At 40.4% G+C, this 24,545-nt stretch overlaps 1 protein-coding gene across 6 annotated transcripts in view; it reads right to left on the bottom strand.

The window, feature by feature from the left end:
* The window catches only part of OSBPL6 (oxysterol binding protein like 6), a 310,483-nt gene that overhangs the window by 28,199 nt on the left and 257,739 nt on the right, over positions 1-24,545 (bottom strand). For 5 of the 6 annotated variants that reach the window (XM_073646872.1, XM_073646869.1, XM_073646871.1 and 2 more), the window contains 5 exons: positions 24,234-24,364; positions 20,373-20,480; positions 5,382-5,519; positions 4,057-4,144; positions 3,623-3,876 (listed from right to left, as the gene is read on the bottom strand). In XM_073646872.1, the coding sequence (XP_073502973.1) occupies positions 3,623-3,876; positions 4,057-4,144; positions 5,382-5,519; positions 20,373-20,480; positions 24,234-24,364 (719 nt within the window). The remainder of the gene's footprint in view (positions 1-3,622; positions 3,877-4,056; positions 4,145-5,381; positions 5,520-20,372; positions 20,481-24,233; positions 24,365-24,545) is intronic. The other variant, XM_073646873.1, reaches the window with a different exon arrangement.

Below are 24,545 nucleotides of genomic sequence, written 5' to 3' on the forward strand. Positions count from 1 at the left end.
TCAAAAAAATGGAAATATTTTTAAAATATCTTGATTTATTTAGTATCAAGTTTGCGCTCCACATGAAAAAATCCCAAAACTTACAGCCTTGACAGCTATCAGTGAGGATATTAAAGGTTGTCTGAGGAATGTTCTGTCATGCTGAATGCATTTGGGTTAATCATCAAGATCCGCTGCTGGCAGCTCAATTTGTAACTGCCAATCAATGACTTCCCAGATGTGCTCGAGAAGAGACAAGTCCGAAGACACTGTAGGTCATGGTAGCACGTTTAGGCCACGTAGGCTGCTGACTATAGCATGACTAACATACCGCCTGAGACTGTTGTGTTGAAAATGGCTCACATTTCTTCGTGGAGACTTCTTCATGGCACACCCCATTGTAGTCTCTAGACTAATTTTCAGTTATCATTGAGTCCAAGACAAAAGCGCATTTCATAGCTGAAAAAAATAGACCTCCTCCATTCCAGCCTTAAACCATGATAGCCTCCGTGAACAGTGTCCTAAGGTCAACAGAACACCTCCTGCGGGACGTCTGGCACAGTATCATTCAAACGCCTTCTAATGGTTTGTGTTGACAGTAACGCCTTAGGCTTTGTATATAACGTCTAATTTGACTTGTAGTTCAAAATGAATCACTACGTGCCATTCTTTGAATGTGACAAGGCCACATGGGCAATGCCATAAAGGGGTCTTAAAAAGTGAACGTCATGCTATTCTTAGAATTATGGTGTGGGGTGGCATAATGCACGGTAGTCCGACCTCCCTATTCTTCACTCCAGGTTCACTAGCAGCTTGGCGTTACATTGATGTGGCTGTGGAACCAGTGGTATAGCCATTTGTCCAAAGTGTCTCAGGAGCCGTTTTTTTTTAACACGACATGGCCTTATGTTACTCATGTTACAGTGAGCAGCCTGCGCGGCGGAAGCATAATGCCATGTTCTGCAGTGGCTCCGGACTTGTCTTCTTCCAAGCACATCAGGGACATCATTGGTCGGCATTTGCAAAGTCAGCTGCCAGCAGTGGATCTTGATAACAGGGCTGTGGAGTCGGAGTCGGTGTCCATTTTGGTGGAGTCAGAGTCGGTATAAAATGGACCGACTCCGACTCCTAAAATATATAATAAATTGGGTACAGTAGTTCAATGCGGTTTGTGGGGAATATTTTCTTCATAAGAATTTGGGAAAGTTATGAAATGTCCTATAAATGTCTGTCCTATTCCTGATCTTGCTTTGATAATCTCTGAAAATGGAAATCTTTGGAGTAATATTAAATTTGCCAAAATTGCCACAAATCATAAACAAAAAAATAGTGATTTACCTGAACCTAAAGTGGAATTGTACATTCAGAAAAAAAAAAACTTTTGAAAGATCAAAGAGACATCAGAAGTTTTAATTAGGAGGGTTAGAGGTGCTGAGATTTCTATTGATCGCTATTAAGGGTCAGAAAAGCTCAACTGAGCGATGTTTCCTTCTGAGAAAGGAATCATAGACTTTCTTTTGAGCCACTGTTCAGTCTCAGAAGAGCAGTAATGACTTGATTGCGTCTCCTCTCATTTTCCTTCATTGGTGGCAGTCTCTTCACCCAAACTCCCACCAGCACCCAGATACACTATGACATGTCAAACAATTTCTGAAAGTACTTCAGTAAATATATAAGAAAACTGTCTAATAAGAGCAGCCAAAAGGTGGTCACAGTAACATCATTAGTCTAGGATCACTTAATCCAGGGAGAAATTCAACTTATCCTACCTGTGAATGCCTTAACCATCGAGTGGTGGACATAACATTGGTGCAACCTATGCAGTTGCATGGGGGCCCAGTAGGTTAGGGGGCCACTTTCATTCTTAAAACATTTTCCCACTATACATTAGATTGTAAATAAGGGCCTAATCTCATAAGCTTCAAAGTTCACAATTACTGGTGGATTGTTGGGGAAATAATTAGGTGCTGCAGGATGAGCTATGGGATAAGAGGGGCCCATGATCAGTTCTTGCACAGGGGCCGTTTATTGACTGTGTCCTCCCCTGTAACCATCCATACTCAAACTCATGGCAAATGATATTGCCTTAACATGGGGACGTCAAGTCCTTCATGCATTCTGTGGCTCATGTATCACTTATTTCACAAAATAAACTTCAGTGGAAGGTCAATGAAGGAGCATTGGTTTTAGTAAAGATTATTCATTGGATAAGTAGACACCTTTCCTATTACACTTAAAGTGTTGACGATCTAATGGAAAGTTGATTTATACATTTAACCCCTTCCCAATATTGGACATACTGGTATATAAAACATTATAGATAGTGTATCTAACTATATCCACATCTAGGGTCTTTTGGGCCCAAGGAGTGGTTAACAGGATAGGATACAAGGGGACTGTAAATCCCTAGTACTCCCTAAAGTGTCCCTAACATTTTTACTACTTGTGCTGCACTTTAATTATAGATTAGGTGTGTATCAGGGTCTCTAGGAATATTCGAAGTTGAGGGGGGGCGCCATATTGCATGTATTAGGGTGCCAACCTCCGCAGACAAGGAGGGACGCTTTAAGGGGGGATTTACAGTCCCCTTATGCCCTATCCTGTAAACCATTCCTTGGGCCCAACAGACCCTAGATGTGGATATAGTTTGACATACCTCCTATAATATTTTAATTTTAGTGTTGTCTTGAGAGCTTTTTATTGAAATAATCAAAAGTTACATTTTAGGGGCCGATTTCTTGTTATTTTGTTTTTTGATTGGGGCCTTGCTCTATACTATATTTCGGTTACATATTTATACATCCAATGTCAGGTCCCTTTCTTTGATTCAGGCTCAGGAGCTGAGTCTTCATTTTTCAGAGCAGATGATGGCTGTGTTATTCAGCCATCATCTGCCTCTAACAGCCGTGGGTGGAGCTGAACACTGCCCACTGCTTTTAACTCCTTAAATGCCTTTACAGTCCACCCTTCCAAGCGCACATTGTCCCCACGCAATGCAACCACGAAGCGCAGATGGATTCCTATGTCAGCAGGGATCTGATAAGACCTCCATGCTTGCCATTACGGTGCGCTGTTGAAGTCCAGCCTGTGGTTATGCAGCCTTTGCAAATCATGTTACTCCATGCCCCGAGACGTAATAACATGATTGGCGGGACAATTAGAGAAGAAAACGCCCTCTCGACTAGTCACCCACTAATTTGCATCTCCCTGGCCAAATTAACTAAACAAAAAACAAATGAAAGGGGATTGTTGGAAGCAGTATAAAGAGTGGGATAAAGACATGGGGCCATGTGGGAAGTTGTCAGGTTCCCTTTAAATAAAAAAACAAACAATTGGATGTTTAGTATTGGTGTAATTGTATTGAACTGGAGAAATATATAGCCAGGCCATTTTTACTGTACAATGAAAGCAGGGAAAACAAAACAACCAAAAAAAAACAATTGCAAAATTGCATTATTTTTGCAATTTTGCCACACTTGGAAATTATTTTACTGTTTTCGAATATATATGCTGACTGGAAAATAAAAAAAACCTTATGGCTCTAGGGAGAAGGAGGGGGGATTAAAACGTAAAAATGTAAAATCGCTATGTCAGGAATGGGTTAATAGATTTCCCAGTGCTACAAATGTAAAATGTACTGTACCATACGTTCATGTGGATCATCTGTCTCGGAAGCCTTATCTAACAGTTCACTGTACTCCAATTCTTCACAAAGGTGCTGTAAGGTATTCAGCGGCTCATTCAATTCTACAGGCATGGAGACTTTGGACAAGTCTTTGCCAATGTTATTCCTCAGAATATTCCATAGGTTGATATTGCTGGTATCAGGCGACGGAGCAGGTAAGCTTGTTCTTCGTCCTGTTCGGAACGCACCACCTAAAAGTTCTCCATTGAGAACTGGAAGACAAAACAGAAGTTTAACTAGAAGCAATAAAAATTACAAGTATGGAAAATTCAATAGCAAAAAAAAAGCAGAATTTATGTGCCATTGTTGTGGAATAGGGATACCACTGATATAGCTGACAAGACACAAAGACAACATGAAAAGATCGTATCAGAAGTTTAAGTGAGAATTACTTTGACGGGACACGTTATCGGCAACACTGGTGTTGTCTTCAGAGATGTTATCACTGACATCGCTGATGTAGGATTCGTCGTCTGATGCCTAAAAGGAAAAGAACAAACACAATAAACACAACTTATTACCTTACTGTAATTTATTGAACGTGTATGGAACCAACGATACAATTTACTTTACGTTTTTTTTTTATATTTGCTCAGTGGTTTATATGTTATTATCCTCAGAAAAAAAATTTTTGGATTGCGCTTTCATATCTCGTCTATACATCCTGCCAAGAATATAGACCTGCGTCCCATATTGTCAGGATCAGAGTGGATTCAATAACCAGAACCACCATCGTTCTAACGATCGAGGAGATCTTGGATTGATATCTCATATGCGTAAATGAGAGAAAGTCATAATTAAATGTGAAAAATGGCACTGACATGGATTCCATAGTGATGACAACATGGCAAGTGACCAGACGCTATTGAGATCATGTCACTTGTTCTCCCACCGCAGTGGTGGTGTACACATTCAGAATACAGTTTAAACAGGACCTGTAAGCGGGTCAAAAGTGACAAGTTTTTGCTCTTATTTTACTCCCGCTGTATTACTTTATTTTTTTATAACCGCCATACGGTTACAGACATAGGGGTATTTTTATTTAGTTTAATTTTTTATGGTCTTTACTAAAGGGGTGTGGCTCACAGGATCCTCAGGGGCGTGTCTTTAGGCTGCTCTGCATTAGTACCCTGTGAGCCACACCACCCCCACCTTCCCCCGTAAAGACCATAAAATTTAGAAGTATATAAAATGGCCTAAATCTCTGACACCAAATGGAGGATTTTTAAAAAACTTAAAAATTGAATGCTCAGGGTAGCAGTGGGAATAAAAAATAAATAAACGTCTACTTTAGGGCCTCTTTAAACACATTTAGATCCACATTTATAAATATAGCCATTATCTATAAGAGAGAATGAACAGAACTGTTGTCTTTCACTTTGGTAATCCTTTGGCGGTATTAAAACAACTGGGCTAAACAATATCATGAAAATGAAAAATAACTTCCGAGCTATCATGGCTTCATCTATTGATCCAATCAAACACACTTAGGTTATTTTCTATATTTTTATTAGCTCAAAAAATCTTATTAATATCAATAAAGTCTGGCTTAATTTTGAGTCTTCCCTTAGAGGATTAAAATTTATTAAGTCTCACCGCTGAGTATTTGCTAAAATTATTAAAAAAAATCTAAGTTTTGCAATAATCTTAGCATCCTGGAATGTAAATCACTATTATTTAGTTAAACTGAACTTATTTGGCCGGTAACATTACTTACCTCATTCTCTGAAGAACTGGCAGAGAGAAGAACCTCCTGCGCATCAAAGAATTCAGACACTGATTCCGACATGGACAACCTGCCCTCATTAGAGACCTGTGGGGATAGAGGCAGATTGACATGGATTTGCTCTCCAGGCTGCAGTGGGAATAAGAAATACATATGAATTGTCAAGGCCTGGAGTAATTATGGTGCACAGTCAAATGTTGTACTGTGAAAGCACATGAAGAAATAAAAAAAACTAAGTTTATAAAACATATACAAATAAATAAAAAGTTATATAAAAAATGGATTTTTGCTTATGTTGTGGAAATAAGTGAGAAAGAGCCTATATGTAAAAAGCCAGTTAAAGTAACCTCAAAGGGGGGCTGTCAGGGTTCCATCGAGTTCTTCTCAGTCATTCCGATGACAATAATAGCGCTGTATATTATGCTATTCTTACTTTCCAAAGCTGTAAAACTGCTAACAAAGGCTTCGAATGGACCCTCAAATGGCAGTATAATCACAGCCGTAAAGAATATAGACACAATTATTTGCTTTTTTTTTCACTTAAATGCATAAAAATCATCTTTGTTATTCGGCTTCATTAAAAATGTCGTACTACTTTGGCTTCTACAGCCGCTATGTACAGTAGTGTTCAAAATAATAGCAGTGTGTACAAAAACATGAGTTAAGCACAGAAACTTTACACTAGTTTTTATTTCCATGCTTTAGGAACATTGCACACGGTTTTCTAATTCAAAACATGAAGAGAAATGTATATAATTTTTAACCACTTTACAGAAAATAACAAAAATGAACATTGGAATGTTCTAAAAAATAGCAGCGTCTGCATTTGTCTTTACAAATTCACAATATGTACTCTTTTTTTTGAGGATTTAGCATTCCTGTGAATCACTAACCTAATATTTAGTTGTATACCCACAGTTTTTTAGAGCTGCTTCACATCTATGTTGCATAGAGTCAGCCAACTTCTGGCACCTTGCAACGGTTATTCCAGCCCAGGATGCTTTGACTACATCCCACAATTTTTTGGCATTTGGTGGCTTTGCCTCAGAAACAGCATTTTTGATGTCACCCCACAAGTGTTCAGATTAAGGTCTGGTGATTGGGCTGGCCACTCCATAACCTCAATTTTGTTAGACTGGAACCAAGATTTTGCTCGTTTACTGGTGTGTTTAGGGTCGTTGTCTTGTTAAAAAAACAATTTCAAGGGCATATCCTCTTCAGTGTAAGGCAACATAACCTCTTCAAGTATTTTAATATATGCATATATATTAATATATATTAACCCCTTTACAACCTATGACGTACTAATACGCGTCTGTGCCTTGGGCTTTAAGAGCCTGGGACATATTAGTACGTCATGGCGATCACGCGCGCACACAGGCTGTGCGGGCGCGATCGCCGCCAGGTGTCAGCTGATTGTCACAGCTGACACCCGGTACTATGTGCAGGGAGCGGTCCCGCACCGCTCCCGGCACATTAACCCCCGCAATGCTGCGATCGAAGTCGATCGCAGCATTGTGGTGGCTAAGGGGAGGTGATCGTATACTCACTTCCTCTTCCGGCCTCCAGCGCTGTCTGCCGCGGCTTCCAGGATGTTGCCATGACGACCCGATGTCGTCATGACAACATCCGGGTCACGAGACAGCAGGAAGATTTTTTGGACATGCGCAGTGCATTTCCAAACTATCTTCTCCCTGTCCAGCGCTGACAGCCTGCATGGCACAGGGATGGTGCTCCATTCCTGTGCCATGCAGGCGATCAGAGAAAAAAAAGTGAAAGTCCCATAGTGGGACAAAGTAAAAAAGTAAAAAAACTGGTCAGAAAGTGAGAAAAAAAAAAATTGTAAAAATATTTTAAAAAAATAATCCACCAAAAATAAAAATATAATGTACCCATCAATAAATATTACTATGAAAAAAAAACAAAAAAATAAAAATAAAAGTACACATATTTGGTATCTCCGCATCCGGAACAACTTGACCTATAAAACTGTCCCACTAGTTAACCCCTTCAGTGAACACGGTAAAAAAATAAAATAAAAAACGAAGCAAAAAACAATGCTTTATCACCATACCGCCAAACAAAAAATGGAATAACACGCGATCTAAAAGACGAATATAAATAAAAATGGTACCGCTGAAAACGTCATCTCGTCCCGCAAAAAAACAAGCCGCCGAACAGCTCCATCAGCCGAAAAATACAAAAGTTATAGCTCTCAGAATAAAGCGATGCTAAAAAATATTTTTTTCTATAAAATTGCTTTTATTATGTAAAAGTGCAAAACATAGAAAAACGATATAAATGTGGTACTGCTGTAAATGTACTGACCCGAAGAATAAAGCTGCCTTATCAATTTTACCACACGCGGAACAGAATAAAAGAAAAAAAAAACAAAAAAACAATTCCTGAATTGTTGGTTTTTGTTTATTCTGCCTCCCAAAAATCGGAACAAAAAGCGATCAAAAAATGTCACGTGCCTTAAAATGGCACCAATAAAAAGTCAACTCATCCTGCAAAAAACAAGCCATCACATGACTCTGTCTGCCAAAATCTGGAAAAATTATAGCTCTCAAAATATGGCGATGCAAAAACTAGATTTTACAAAAAATGCGTCTTTTAGTGTGTGACAGCTGTCAATCATAAAAACCCGATATGATTCTGGTATCTCTGTAGTCGCACCGACCCGAAGAATAAAGTCGTCTAATCACTTATACTGCACGAGGAACGGCGTAAAAAATAAACTCTCGGGTTAGGGTTGTGCTAAGGTTAGGGCTGGGGTTGGGGCTAGGGTTGGGATATTTTTCAAAAGTAAGAAAAAAAGATGACTATATGGCGACTAGTGTTGAGCGCAAGTGCTCGCTACTTGAATTTGCATTGGGTGCTCTGGTATGCATTGAGTATCGTGGGTATTTGAGTGACATGCTCGAGTCTCCGCCCCATATGCTTCACGGCCAAAAAAAACTTTGCGGGGATTGCCTGCCATGCACGAGCGATCCCCGCATGTTTTTTTTGGGGTGTCTAATAACCGTGAAACATGCGGGGCAGGGACTCGAGCACACGCAGTACATGGTGCATACCTGAGTACCTGATGCAAACTCAAGTAGCGAGCACTTTCGCTCAAGACTAATGACAACTTATTCAATATGATGACCTAATGTTATCAAATTCTGTGTTGTACCTCTGGGTTAAAAATGTTCACTATACCCCTTGATAAAATCCTTGAGGGGTCTAGTTTCCAAAATGGGGTCACTTGTGGGGGCTTTCCACTGTTTAGGCACATCAGGGGCTCTCCAAATGCGACATGGTGTCCGCTAACAAATTGAATGGAAAATCGGCTCAAATTGTTAGCGGACACCATGTTGCGTTTGGAGAGCCCCTGTGTGCCCAAACATTGGAGCTCCCCCACAAGTGACCCCATTTTGGAAACTAGACCACCAAGGCACCTATCTAGATGCATAGTGAGCACTTGGAACCCCCAGATGCTTCAATGATTGATTCGTAAAAATGAAAAAGTGGAAAAAAAAAACTTTTTCATTTTTACGGATTAATTTGTGAAGCACCTGGGGGTTCCAAGTGCTCACTATGCATCTAGATAGGTGCCTTGGGGGGTCTAGTTTCCAAAATGGGGTCACTTGTGGGGGAGCTCCAATGTTTAGGCACACAGGGGCTCTCCAAACGCGACATGGTGTCAGCTAACAAATTGAGCCTATTTTCCATTCAATTTGTTAGCGGACACCATGTTGCATTTGGAGAGCCCCTGTGTGCCTAAACATTAGAGCTCCATCACAAGTGACCCCATTTTGGAAACTACAACCCCCAAGGCACCTATCTAGATGCATAGTGGGCACTTGGAACCCCCAGGTGCTTCACAAATTGATTCGTAAAAATGAAAAAGTGGGAAAAAAAATACTTTTTCATTTTTACGGATTAATTTGTGAAGCACCTGGGGGTTCAAAATGCTCACCACCCATCTAGATAAGTTCTCAGGGGGGTCTAGTTTCCAAAATGGGGTCACTTGTGGGGGTTTCCACTGTTTAGGCACATCAGGGGCTCTCCAAACGCAACATGGTGTCCGCTAATTATTCAAGCAAATTTTACAATCAAAAAGTCAAATGCGCTCCTTCCCTTCCGAGCCCTGCCGTGCGCCCAAACAGTGGTTTTTCCCCACATATGGGGTATCTGTGTGCCCAGGGGAAATTGCACAACAAATTTTGGGGTCCATTTTTTCCTGTTACCCCTGCGAAAATAAAAAAAATTGGCTCTAAAGTAACATTTTTGTGAAAAAAGTTAAATGTTCATTTTTTTCTTCCACATTCAAAATATTCCTGTGAAGCACCGGAAGGGTTAATAAAGTTCTTGAATGTGGTTTTGAGCACCTTGAGGGGTGCAGTTTTTAGAATGGTGTCACTTTTGGGTATTTTCTGTCATAAAGACCCCTCAAAGTCACTTCAAATATGATGTGGTCACTAAAAAAATTGTTTTGTAAATTTTGTTGGAAAAATGAGAAATCGCTGGTCAACTTTTAACCCTTATAGCTTCCTAACAAAAAAAAAATGTTGGTTCCAAAATTGTGCTGATGTAAAGTAAACAAGTGGGAAATGTTATTAACTATTTTGGGTGACATATCTCTCTGATTTAAGGGCATAAAAATTCAAACTTTGAAAATTGCAACATTTTCAAAATTTTCGCCAAATTTTCATTTTTTTCACAAATAAACACAAGTGATATCGAAGAAATTTTACCACAATTATGAAGTACAATATGTCACGAAAAAACAATCTCAGAATCAGAGGCATCCGTTGAAGCGTTCCAGAGTAATTACCTCATAAAGTGACAGTGGTCAGAATTGTAAAAATTGGCCTGGTCATTAACGTGCAAACCACCTTGGGTTGTAAAGGGGTTAATATATGCAAACTGATCCATGATCCCTGGTATGCGGTAAATAGGTCCGACACCATAGTAAGAGAAACATGCCCATATCATGATGCTTGCACCACCATGCTTCACTGTCTTTAGAGTGTACTGTGGCTTGAATGCAGAGTTTGGGGGTCGTCTGACGAACTATCAGCGGCCCTTGGACCCAAAAAAAACAGTTTTACTTTCATTAGTCCACAAAATGTTTCTCCATTTCTCTTTATGCCAGTTGATGTGTTCCTTGGCAAATTGTATCTGCTTCAGTACATGTCTTTTTTTAACAGTGGGACTTTGCAGGGACTTCTTGCTAAGAGATTAGCTTCACACAGGCGTCTCGTAACTGTCACAGTACTCACAGGTAACTTGAGATATTCCGCCAGCCCGGCTAATCAAAAGAATTGCTAAGAATTCCTGGAGGTAAGGAGATTCAAAGGCCTCCCATCCAGCAGTCACAGATTACTGACCTGGCCGATGAACTGGAGTCCTGCAAATCATTTCTCCCATCTCTATTGTTAACGTATTCAGCAGCCAGCTATGTACAGTGATACATAGAGGCTGCAGAAGCCAAACAGTGCTCAATTTTTTACGAAACCCTATTACAAATATTATTTTCAGCCAAGCATTTAAAAGAGTGTCCATACCCTTAAAATATACAAAAACATTACTGTTAATAACCCGATTGATTTTAATTAGATTTTTTTCTGAAGGCAGGTTTCATTGAGTGAGATTTCTAATGTTTTTGTTGTGCAGAACTGTACAGCCTGCTACATTATTCTAGCCTGTAAAATAAAAAAGAAGCCTAATGGATCTCTTCATAGTCTATGTAGTTCGCTAGATTCCTTACATATCTTACCATCTCTTAATATTTCATATATTAGACATCATGGTGTCTGGGAATTCAGTGTGCAATAGACTAGTGCCCAAATCTGTTTCTAGATAATTACACTGTCCTACAGCCAAATTTGTTCAGAGACGAAACAGTTGAACTTACTAATTTTATGGAGTGGTGCTGAAAACGAATATGATGCTTAAATTTGCTGATTGGTTCTAATTTTCAAGATCCAGAGGAGGTTGTAATTACTTATGACATCTTTTATGCAGGCTTATAGAAAAATTGAGTCTTTACTATTTCCTCATCATTATTGCATTGTTAGTAGCTAGTCTATTACATCATCTATTTAGTCTATTGAGCCTTCAGTATTCTATTATCTTAGGGTGACCAATCAAAAAACGCCAGCTCAGCTCCGAAGACATAATCTTAATTATAGTTGCATCACCTACTTTCATAAATGCTCGCTCTGTAAGGTATACAGTTTTAGGATTTCTTAGCTTACTTTCTTAGCATATTGACATGTTTCTATAAGTTTTTTTCAGACTGGCCTCGTTTTTGCATTAACAAAGCGGATAGTTTTTGCTACACTTTTGCGTCACAAAGGCGAAACTTGACTACCATGATAAGGAAAGCCTACAACCCGTATTTTGGCTGCAGAATAGGAGATCAGCACAAGGGTTGGGCTCCACGCATATGCTGCAATAGATGTGCATCACATCTTACTTAGTAGTTGCATGGGAAGAGGAAATCTATGCATTTTGCAGTCCAAATGATCTGGAGAGAGCCAATCAATCACACCACCAATTGCTATTTCTGCATGGTGCCCTCCTATTAGGAAAGGAGTTTCAAGGAAGAAGTGGACTTTACAGTATCCAAACATTCCATCTGCAATACGCCCAATACCACATACAGAAGAACTGCCACTTCCAAAAGCACCAGAAACATTTTCAGTCGAGTCAGCAACCTCATCTGAACCACACCTTATAACACAAAGTGAACTAGATGATCTTGTTAGAGATTTGGATCTGCCCAAGAATAAGGCTGAGCTCTTAGGTTGCAGGCTAAAGCAGTGGATTCTCCTGTGCAAGATATTGGAGAAAAGATAAAGGAAAATGGAATCCATCAATGCTTGCAAATTACTGTTGGACAATTGTATGAAATGATCTGATGCCAGAGTACAAGACACAAGCAAAAAAGAGTTGTCACTGAATGATAACCAAATTTTGTAGTGCAATTTCTGTAACTGTTTATAATTCGCAATAGTGTTTAGACGATGTTCGGATTTCTTTGTTCCGCAACCTTGATAAAGATCTGATCTTGTGGCCTGCAACAACCTCAACAGTTTAATGGAAGCTCTGAAGATAAGCCATAATCCAGAGGAATGGAGGCTCTTCATCGATTCGTCCAAAACAAGCCTAAAAGCCATCTTGCCGCATAATGGAAATGCGCTACCTTCAATTTCAGTTGGTTTTGCGTCTACATGAAAGAAACCGATGACAACATGAAACAGCTGTTGAGGTGCCTGAACTATGACCAACATCTGTGGCCCCTCTGTGGTGATTTTTTAAGGTGGCTGCCCTCTTACTTGGTCTCCAGGGTGGATACACAAAGTACTGCTGCTTTCTGTGTAAGTTGGATAGTCGTGCAAGAGAATATCACTACAATGAAAGAGACTTGTCTCTCCGACATTCACATCAGCCAGGGAGTAAAAATGTCCTACATCCAGCACTTGTTGACCCACATAACATTTTGCTACCAGTACCAACATTGCATATTAAGTTGGGTCTAATGAAGAACTTTGTAGAGGCAATGGATAAAAATACAAAAGCATTCAAGTATCTCATTGATACATTTCCAAGTTTGAGTGAAGCAAAGATAAAGGAATGGGTCTTTATTGGACCTCAGATTCGTAAGCGTCTTCAACATGAGGAGTTACTCCGTTTGTTGCAGGGCAAGGAAAAGGCTGCATGGGTAGCATTCGCATTAGTGGTAACTAATTTTTAGGGGGAAACTCAAGAGCAGATAACTATGAAAAGTTGGTGGAAAATTTCCTAAAAACATATAAGGATCTTGGCTGTAGCCTGTAATTTGTCCTTAAAGATTCATTTCTTACATTCTCTTCTACACCTCTTTGCTATCAAATTGAGGAGCAGTAAGTGACAAGCACGGTGAAAGATTTCACCAAGATATTGGAGAAGAGATGAAGGAAAATGGAATCCATCAATGCTTGCAAATTACTGTTGGACAATTGTATGAAATGATCTGATGCCGGAGTACAAGACACAAGCAAAAAAGAGTTGTCACTGAATGAGAACGAAATTTTGTAGTGCAATTTCTGTAACTGTTTATAATTGGCAATAGTGTTTAGACAGGTTTTAGTTATTTGAATTGTTGCTTACGTTCCTCTAAATAAACATCAGATCATTGGCATTACAAAATATTTTGTATATTTATATTTGCAAAAATAATAATGTTTCAAAATACTGAAACTTTTATGCATTAATTATATGTAGCTGTAAAAAGAAAACTCTTTGATATCATAGAAACAAGAGCCAACTAAACATTTTCATTGTCAGATTTGAATTCAGGAGGTCAATAATCATTAAGAAATGACTCATTTCAGAACTGAACCTGAAAACTTTTGAGAATATGTAGAACAGTGTTATTAACATTTCATTAACTCCAGATGAATTGTGAATTGTAGGCGTCTGAATCCAAAATAAACATTAGGTCAATAATAATAAGATAAGGGACGAACTCAATAATAGTAATAAGATTAAGCCTAAATAGACTGTCATAGCAACCATATCTCGCAGATCGCGGAAATGTTTTACAATATGTACTGTAGCATCATTTACACAGGCTACAGGGAGCAAAGGACTAATTACTAAATGTCAACATATTTTAAAATTAATTTGAGATTGCATATAAGGGTATGTACACACGATGCAGAAATGCTCAGGATTTTTTTCCTGAGCGTTTCTGCATCTCTCTGGCAGGAAAAAACGCATGCGGATTGTACATGCGGTTTCCTGCCAGGGACATGCGGAAATGAAGCGGTCTTCACTTTCATTTCCGCATGCGGGTTGACAAGCGCTTCCCAAGAGATTTTATCATCACTTGGAAAGTGCTTGTCAACTTCACACTATATAAATCCATGCAACCGGCATGGATTTATATAGTGTGTGAATGTCAAAAAAGAAAAAATAAATCTATACTTTACCCTCTGATGGCCCCCGGTGTCCTGCTTCGCTCGGTCCCGGCTGCCGGCAGTGAAGACTTTAGGACCTTCCGACGTCAGCGTCATGTGACCCGTCACATGACTCTGACGTCAGCGAAGGTCCTTCTTCATTCAACCGCGAAGTGCGGGGAATCAAGCAGGAGCACTGCGCGGGCCGTCAGAAGGTGAGTATGTATATATTTTTTATTTTATTCTTTTTTTTTTAATGGTACCTGGGTCTGGATGAGAGTCCTCTCCTCCACACCCGGGTACCATCCGCACATTAGACCGCATGAAAAGCGCATCAACATATACAGTGATGCGGATTCCATGTCGTCTAATGCAAGTCAATGGCGGCAAAAGAGCAGCGTTTCCGCAAAATTAATTGACATGCTGCGGATTTTTGACCGCAGCGTTTACGCTGCGGAAAAATCCGCATCATGGGCACAGCACATGCGGATTTCAATTGGGGAACATTGCTGCCCTTCTACCATGCGTTTTTCATGCGTTTCCGCGGCGTTTACGCAACTGCAAAAACGCCGCGGAAACGCATGAAAAACGCATCATGTGAACTCAGCCTAAGTCGAATTTAAAGGAGCATTTTAGTAAACAATCATCAGAAATGGTCTAAGATGAACGCGCCTAAAATTAACATGTTACAGAAAGCACCATTATATTAGACACTCTAATAACGCCAAAATAACGGGTGCAGTTCTACTGATCTACTGATGATCGGAAATGGGTAGAATAAATCAGGTTTCAAGAAAGCCCTAGACTTTGTCATGCATCTAATTTGGTGATCCATTTAGCTAATTGCCTCAAAAAAGTCCAATTGTATTAGGGCACATTAACATAATAAAAGAGGTAATACACTTAGCCCCCCCCCCCTTTTATGAGCTAAAACAGAAAGAAGCTCTGCAGCAGAAGAAATGAATAGACACCTTAAAGGGGTTGTCTGATGTTCTTTCTTCAGGAGTGCACAACTCCTCTGACTCCCAGAATCCTGTTTGCTTGACGAGGGGCACTCCTGAAAATTGACAGTTTGGACCAGTAGTATGGTTGCATGTAAAAGCCTGAAATGTGTGCTCTCCCATGATGCAAGCAGAGGCGAAGCTTTGGAGGAGTGCAGGAAGACGGAAGCTGGCCAGATCCAGCGATCCGCACAGCTTCAGAGCAGCGCTTGCAGGCTCTAAAGCAAAGCGCTTGCCCGCTTGTTCTCCTTGCCTAGAAAAAGGACCGCCTCTGATACAGTCCAGAGGTGTCCAGTAGCCTAAGCAATGTGCTGCAAGCTAAAAAATGTAAACTCGCTTCATTTTTCAGAATAGAAAAGATTTTTAGTTAGAAGTAAATTGCATTGTTGATTGTTTGTTCAAACTCTGCAATTGTACCCATTTATCAAGATGAGAAAACCCCTTTAAACTAGAGGGCTAGATGCTTTTAATTAAAGGGCTCTTCTCCAATGTCTAAAAAACATTTATAAGCCCCATTGTCACAAAATAAGGACACTTATGGGATACATTGCATATGATCACTTTGGGACCCTATTGGGACGATTCATCAATACTGGCGATTCTCCCACCGGTCATGATGAGGGGGCGTTTTGGAGTGGATGCTCTTGATTTATTAAGAGGCTCACGCCTTTTAATGAATTAAGTTAAGCGCGCAGTGGCATGCACCGCTATGTGCACCTCGCCACAAATCTTACTCGAGTCTTTGCCGGAGTAAGATTTGCGGCGTAACGAGCGTTGCTGCTCGCCAAGAATTTGATGAGCGGAGGTCGCCATGCCCCTGTCCAGCCCCATCTCTGCCCAAGTTGTCAGAGCTGGAGAGAGAATGGCGTGAAAATACCAGAAGTCGCTTTTTTTTATTGCGTAAGCAAAACTGTGACTTTTCAGACCTTTTTTTTAGACAGAAATCTGATGAAAAAGCTTTGATGAATCGCCACCATTAATTTCCAGTTACACACTTGAGCTTCCTTTCAAAGGAACCCGGCTATGAAAAATAATAGGAAGAATTAACCTGGATAGTAAGCGAATCATGGATGTGTGTAAGTGAAGTTCCCATTATTCAGAGAGCATGCATCATTCATAGTTCGCCACGGTTTATGATGCTAAACATCATTACTTGTTCAATCTCGCTAGTTATGAATATAATGATGCAGACTAATTACTAATTGCAGGGCATTTCTCCTTATGACTTCTAAGAAAAAGTATCTCCCAGGCTGCTTTCTACTAGTAAGATAATTAGTATCAGAGAAAATCATAGTGACAATGATATTGCACAGACAATGATATTGTAATTGTAGTGTCAACGTTGCTTAGAGACCAACTATTTTAAACATCTACCGGAAATATAAGCGCTCATATAAAGCAACCTGCACCTTTACCGTTATCTTCCCCTTAAATATAAAGATAATTTTTTAAATGTAATTTCACTCAGTCTCAAGATTATAAACCTCTGTCAATCTCCTTCATTCGTGTCTGAACTACTGCAACTCTCTACTGATCAGCTTCCCTCATACCAAACTTTCTCCTCCCCAATCTGTCCTGGATACAGCAGCCAGGATTGTATTTCTGTCCAGCCACTATACCAATGCCTTCACCTTGTGCCAGTCATTGCACTGGTTACCCATCCGCTACAGAGTACAATATAAATTCATTGTTCTCACCCACAAAGCTCTACACAGTTTTGCACCACCCTACACCTCCTCCCTCATCTATGTCATCCTACCTTTGCTCTCCATTCTGCAACTGATATAAGACCAACATCCTCCATAATACGACCCTCCCACTTCCGTCTTAAAGACTTTTCTCATGCTGCACCTGTATTTATATACACGTGCTGCACCTGTATTTATATACAGTGAATTTAGTGAGACAGTGACCCAGGCAAGTTAAGTAAAATGTCCTTTATTATCCAAATACTGCACACATGAAATTTCTCACCTACGGATCGCAGCCGGGAATACGTAACTACTGTAGAGTCCAGTGCCACTGGCACTTGCACCCTTGTAAGGTTCTCGGGTGCTATTGTGGTTGCCCATGTCGCTGGCTCTGGTCTGTGTTAGCTTCACACAGCCAGGCATACGTCCACAGCGCCTTCAGCTCTGCTACATGTGAAATCCAAACACAAACTGACACACCCAAACCTTAACTGCAGGTTTAAATGAAAACCATGGCAATGGGCCACTTGTAAGACCTTGACTGGAGGGAGAGATCCATCCCACTACCATCCTACAGATCTCTCCGAAAATGAAATACAGGTTTTCCTAAACTAACTTGATCCAGTCCACACTTACTTGTATTTTGCATGGTAACCACAGCCGTGGCTGTGATTACAATGCACTCCAGCGGTTAAAGTATACTTCTAAGCACATTCTGGGGGATACATAATGGCCCTCACTGTCTCACATGTGTTATCTATTTTCCCAAGTGAGTTGCTACACTATCATAGCAGCACCCTTCTGATCAGCTGTTACCAGCTCTGTCATCAGCTGCATGTAAACACTCTAACACAGAAAGGAACAGCACTGCTCCGTCATATTTTTTGGTTGTTGCTCCCTGGTTCTGCAGATCAGCTCCTGTACATTTGACTAGCAACTGATTTGCAGAATCATGGGTGGCCACAAAACCTTGTGAAGGAGCAGTGTTGTTGTATTCTCTTTACAACCAGCCGCTGACGCAGTTGGTAACAGCTGATCAATCGGGTGCTGGGTGTCAGACCCCCACCGATCTGATATTGATGACATCCTCAGAATAGGTCATCAATATCTGAGTAGTGGAAAAATTCTTTAACTTTGCAAGTCACTTCTAGTACTCTCTTTCAGAAGTCTGATAGCCCAGAGTAGCAGCAAAGTACTGTCCCCATATCGACACAACTAGTGATCATCTTGTTCCTTGCAAGACACTTCTGACATACAACACCCTAATATCTCAACATAATGGACATCCAAGAGTACGATTTGGGAAGTTGAGCTTAACTGGAATCAAAACTGAATTTTCAGGTAATCAATTTGACTTTTTATGATTTTAACAGATTCTGGATTTTTTTTGATTTTGAAGGAGATTTCTGTGGATTCTGTGGACAGTGAGGATCAGCAATAGAGACATCTTGGACCAAGTCAAGCAAAAACTGTGGCTGGCAGCTAAGATAACCAAGCTAAAGTTATCTTATTTTGGACACATCTTAAGGAGTCAGACATTGAAGAAAGACATCATGCTTAGATTGGTCAGTAGCAGAAGAAGAAGAGGATGACCAAGAACCCACTGGATCGATACCATCAAGAGCGACATGAGAATGACCATTGGTGAACTTAAAGAAGCAACGAAGGATAGAACTGCGTGGCGAGTGATGATCAATAGAATGACCGAGACTCACACTCAATTGAGCGGATAAGATAGAAGATATTTTGTCTTCTTCATAGCAAGTGATGGCATATCAATAAAGTATGCAATCTCTTACTAATCAATAGTAATCGTACCACTGGTCTCCAACAAAGCCCTAGAATGAAGGGTTCTTTACCTCAGCCACTCATTTCAACTGATTGTAAAGGGGTTAGTGGTTTAATTCCCACAATGAGCAAATAATGGCATGTCCTACAATATTCCATTATTTGCTAAGACTGGAAGATCCTCAAGGCTTTGGCAGTGGTCATATGCAAGCAATCTGTTTATAGTCCTGAGTCGAAGATATAAACTTTGGAAACCATTAGGTCCATTCTGGATCTGAGTCTGGTCTTTCTCCATCACCACTTCGTGAAAAATACAAAATCAAAGAAAAAGGTAAAATTTTAAGAAACCGAGAACTAGGAATAAACGTGCTGTGCTGGTAGGCCATTAATAAATGTCCTTTTCACCACCTTTTAATTATAAGTCCTGATCACTGGTTGCCAAGCGGTTGTCTAAATATATTCAAGCCACAGTTTAGCAAATTACAAGGATATACAAATTCATTAGAGATTCAGAATACAAGGCTAAATGATTAATTACCATGGGAAACTTCAATATTTTAACCATAGTTTCTCTTTTACCTGTGAACACATTTTTGTGTTAACTCCACTGAAATTTGTTCTAGGGTATCGTAAAGGATGGTAACAAAAACCTGACGTACCAACAGTATAAATAATTGTTTCTGCGGGGTAGAATATTTTTTTTCTTTTGGGTAAAAATGCTGTATTTAAAATGTAATACTTATAGAAGATTGAAGAAGGGGTTAACGCAACAGCATGTACATTGACTCTTTTTTGAGGCACAGTTATTTTTTTATTTTCAATGTTCTGGGCAATTGCTAGTAACTTTAGTGAGAAAGCAAAAAGGTCACATACTCTTACTATCACATGAGAAGGGAACAACCGAGTGTATACAGAACGAATGCATGAGACAATAAGAAACAAGATTTCTGACTGCAAGTAGGAGCCATTGACAAAATCTAGTTTGCTTTTGCAGCTGCTGCCTGACATTGAGTACTGCTGCTCAGCTTACTTGTCACCAGAATACCCAAGTCCTTCACCTGTTCTGTAGTCCTGAAGTTAAAGAAAAGGAACAAAATAATAACCTTGTGTATATATATATGGTAGTATATTGGCCACATAGCGTATTTGTGCACCTGTACATTAATTTAATACTTAAAGTGAGTGGGCCCTAGTTTTTCTTTTTTTTTTGTGAAAGTACATATCGGGGGGGAGAGGGGAGTGAAGGGTGGCACCCTCTAGGGCTCATCACCCTTGTCCACCCATCTTTCCTATATAAGGTTTTAATTGCGAGCTATGTCTGGTTTCCTTTTCACTCCCCATTCACATGAAGCTGTTTTGGCACATAGAGAGGTAAGAAATTTAGTGTTTAGAGACCATCCATATTAAAAGGTCATCCTGACGTGGTTGGATGGCTTTTGCGCTCTTTGATTAAAAAGCGCTAACTAAGTACCTTTACGGTTTACATTTTTTGCAGCAATATTGGAGTTCATGTGTTCACTAGTCACTGTGTGCTGATGCATCGTGTATATATATGAAAATAATAACCTCATCTGGGCTTGATATTATGTTGACACTGACAACCTGGTCGGAGATGACAGATTCGGTATGTATTCGGTTAAGACGAGTCCTCAACTCAGAGTTGTGGTTCAGTGCCTGCAAGATAAAATTCCAAAATAATTAAACATTTTTGGAATTTTGATATCAAGACCTTTATGTTTAACTTAAACCATGAAAATAATTTTTAAGAAACACCCAGAATGCTACAAACAAGAGAATACAGAAGCACTCTGTAAGCACTGATGCATGCAAACATTGAACATATGAAATTTGGACTGCATGACAGTATATAGAATATACTTACAAAAATGAAGGTACATAGTGCATAAATTGGCCAATTCATGTGTGCCCATCACACTAGCTTCATTCTAGTCAGTTTTATGTTTTTCTCTCGATGAGCTTCAAGAGGTAGTCACCGGAAATGGTTTTCACTTCACAGGTGTGCCCTGTCATGTTTAATAAGTGCGATTTCTTGCCCTATAAATGGGGTTGGGACCATCAGTTGTGTTGTGCAGAAGTCAGGTGGATACACAGCTGATAGTCCTACTGAATAGACTGTTAGAATTGGTATTATGGCAAGAAAAAAGCAGCTAAGTAAAGAAAAACGAGTGGCCATCATTACTTTAAGAAATGAAGGTCAGTCAGTCCGAAAAATTGGGAAAACTTTGAAAGTGTCCCCAAGTGCAGTTGCAAAAACCATCAAGAGCTACAAAGAAACTGGCTCACATGAGGACTGCCCCAGGAAAGGAAGACCAAGAGTCACCTCTGGTTCTGAGGATAAGTTTATCCGAGTCACCAGCCTCAGAAATCGCAGGTTAACAGCAGCTCCGATTAGAGACCAGGTCAATGCCACACAGAGTTCTAGCAGCAGACACATCTCTTCAACAACTGTTAAGAGGAGACTTTGTGCAGCAGGCCTTCATGGTAAAATAGCTGCTAGGAAACCACTGCTAAGGACAGGCAACAAGCAGAAGAGACTTGTTTGGGCTAAAGAACACAAGGAATGGACATTAGACCAGTGGAAATCTGTGCTTTGGTCTGATGAGTCCAAATTTGAGATCTTTGGTTCCAACCACCGTGTCTTTGTGCGACGCAGAGAAGGTGAACGGAGGAACACGAGGAGCACTGCCAGAGCCCTGCAAAATGACCTCCAGCAGGCCACAAATGTGCATGTGTCTGCACAAAAGGTTAGAAACCGACTCCATGAGGGTGGTATGAGGGCCCGACGTCCACAGATGGGGGTTGTGCTCACAGCCCAACACCGTGCAGTACGCTTGACATTTGCCACAGAACACCAGGATTGGCAAAGTTGCCACTGGCGCCCTGTGCTCTTTACAGATGAAAGCAGGTTCACACTGAGCACATGTGACAGACGTGACAGAGTCTGTAGACGCCGTGGAGAGTGATATGCTGCCTGCAACATCCTTCAGCATGACCGGTTTGGCAGTGGGTCAGTAATGGTGTGGGGTGGCATTTCTTTGGAGGGCTGCACAGCCCTCCATGTGATCGCCAGAGGTAGCCTGACTGCCATTAGGTACCGAGATGAGATCCTCAGACCCCTTGTGAGACAATATGCTGGTGCGGTTGGCCCTGGGTTCCTCCTAATGCAGGACAATGCCAGACCTCATGTGGCTGGAGGATGTCAGCAGTTCCTGCAAGATGAAGGCATTGAAGCTATGGACTGGCCCGCCCGTTCCCCAGACCTGAATCCGATTGAGCACATCTGGGACATCATGTCTCGCTCCATCCACCAACGTCACGTTGCACCACAGACTGTCCAGGATTTGGCGGATGCTTTAGTCCAGGTCTGGGAGGAGATCCCACAGGAGACCATCCGCAACCTCATCAGGAGCATGCCCAGGTGTTGTAGGGAGGTCATACAGGCACGTGGAGGCCACACGCAATACCTCATTTTGACTTGTTTTAAGGACATTACATCAAAGTTGGATCAGCTTGTAGTGTGTTTTTCCACTTTAATTTTGGGGGTGACTCCAAATCCAGGCCTCCATTGGTTAATAAATTTGATTTCCATTGATGATTTTTGTGTGATTTTGTTGTCAGCACATTCAACTTTGTACAGAACAAAGTATTCATTGAGAATATTTCATTCATTCAGATCTAGGATGTGTTATTTGAGTGTTCCCTTTATTTTTTTGAGCAATGATATATATATATATATATAATATATAGTAATGCAGTTCAAATTTCATGTATTCAATGTTTGCAATACATCTTAGCGCTTATGTATTCTCTTGTTTGTATATTATGCAGTTATGGCAGTTGGCACCTATTCACACTAGCTTTATTCTGTTCGGTCAGTTTTGTTGTTTTTTTTTGGGGGGGGGTTGTACCACCGAGAAAAAAATAACTGGCCACAGTGGTGATGAGTTGGCCCCAGCTACGGCCAATGAGTGATTGTAGCAGTCGTGTCATTAACTGGACCAATCAATAAGTGGGGATACTAGCAGCAAACACGGGCAGTGTTGGTAGAGTTGTGACGGGGGATCACCACTCTGGGTGGTTAAAAAAAAAATCAGGGCTAGACAACCCCTTTAAGCAAAATTTTGAATGGTTATGTCAGATAAACATTGCATTTAAGCGCCTTTAATATACTGTTTATACATTGTCATTTGGTCCCCCACAATCCCACCAGATACATATTATATTTTTAGACTCCAAACCAAAAAAACACATTAAAAATACAGTAATAAAGGTCCAACCATGTTACTGCGTGATCCTGCAAGCGCTTGGACGAACCTGTCTTTACACAGGCTAGTAGACTGCAGGAAGTTAAAGGGAACCTGTAAGGGGAAATTTACTACTGAAACGAGTAATGTGGCTGTATAGATCCCAGTAATACAATATAAATGATAGCTGTTATTCAGTAATCATTAGCCTGTAAGTGCATTGGGGGGGGGTGTCAATGCATGCAAAGTATATTGCCACGCCCCCCAATGCATTTCCAGGCTAATTTGCATATGGCTTTAGAGTTTGATTTCTCATTCTTGCACTAGGACATATACAGCCATAGTTTTATCATTTTTTTAGGCTTAATTCATTGTACAGTGATGCCATTCGTGTGCTGTACATGCTTTCCACGGACCCATAGACTTGTATTGGCTCTTTGCATCCGTGCTGCCAGAAAAAGACGGACATGTGAACAGCACCAGAGATTATAATGGGTACGTGTTGTATCCGTGAAAAAAATGCAACACGGACGTCTGAATAAGGCCTAAATCTATGGTTGTTTTTTACGTTTTCTTTTTTGCCAAAGTCATAATTGAAAACAACATAGAAAATAGATAAGAATTTTTTTTCATACTTTTACTTTGGCTGAAATTCACTTTTGGCCTAATGCTGCTTACAAGAACGATACCAAGTCTGCTCTGTTTGTGAAAGACCTAAACCTTGGCCAACTCCCTGAACTTACCAGCAGCAGAGGCCTAGTACGACTTTGCTGATTCCTGCAGCTGCTGCGTATAAACTACTAGATGCACTAACACATTGATATGCACGAAGTAGCAAAAATAAATGTGTATAATAAAAGAGCAATGTCTTCTATGATGATGAGCAAATGTATCACTGACAGAACTGCAATGAGTTTCAAGGTTTTAACATCAGACTGCATTTTAGCAGCACAGTAATTGGCATGACGAGGGCTGCTGTACATTTAGGCACGGTAAGAGGATGCAGAGAGTTTCTGCCTGCATGGATCACAACATTTCATTTAATACTGAATCACAACATCTACAGCACTCGGCATATGGCTGAAGTTCAGAAGGGGCCTCACTAATTAGTTTCTGTAGTGCTGATGTGGAAAGGTGTCTTGTAATCCAAGATTAAACGTACCTGAGAAAGTGACTGTCTGAGGCGTGTAATCTGCGTGTTGTGGTTGCTGTAATCCTGTTCAGAAACCATCTGCTTCATTTTTTCCTTCTCAATTGCAATTGTGTTATAGGCAGATTTCAGGAGGGAATGGACTGGAAACGAAAAAAATGACTGGATTAAAATCTAGTGTAATTTATTTATTTTAGTATTTATTTTACATCATCATCGCTGTCCCGATTGGGGCTCACAATCTACATTCCCTATCAATTCCCTAGCAATATGTCTTTGGAGAGTGGAAGGGAACTGGAGAACCCCGAGGAAACCCACGCAAAC

Source organism: Phyllobates terribilis, unplaced genomic scaffold (genome assembly GCF_046119375.1).
Source record: "Phyllobates terribilis strain yellow unplaced genomic scaffold, ASM4611937v1 Scaffold_9__5_contigs__length_417890890, whole genome shotgun sequence".
Lineage (NCBI taxonomy): Eukaryota > Metazoa > Chordata > Amphibia > Anura > Dendrobatidae > Phyllobates > Phyllobates terribilis.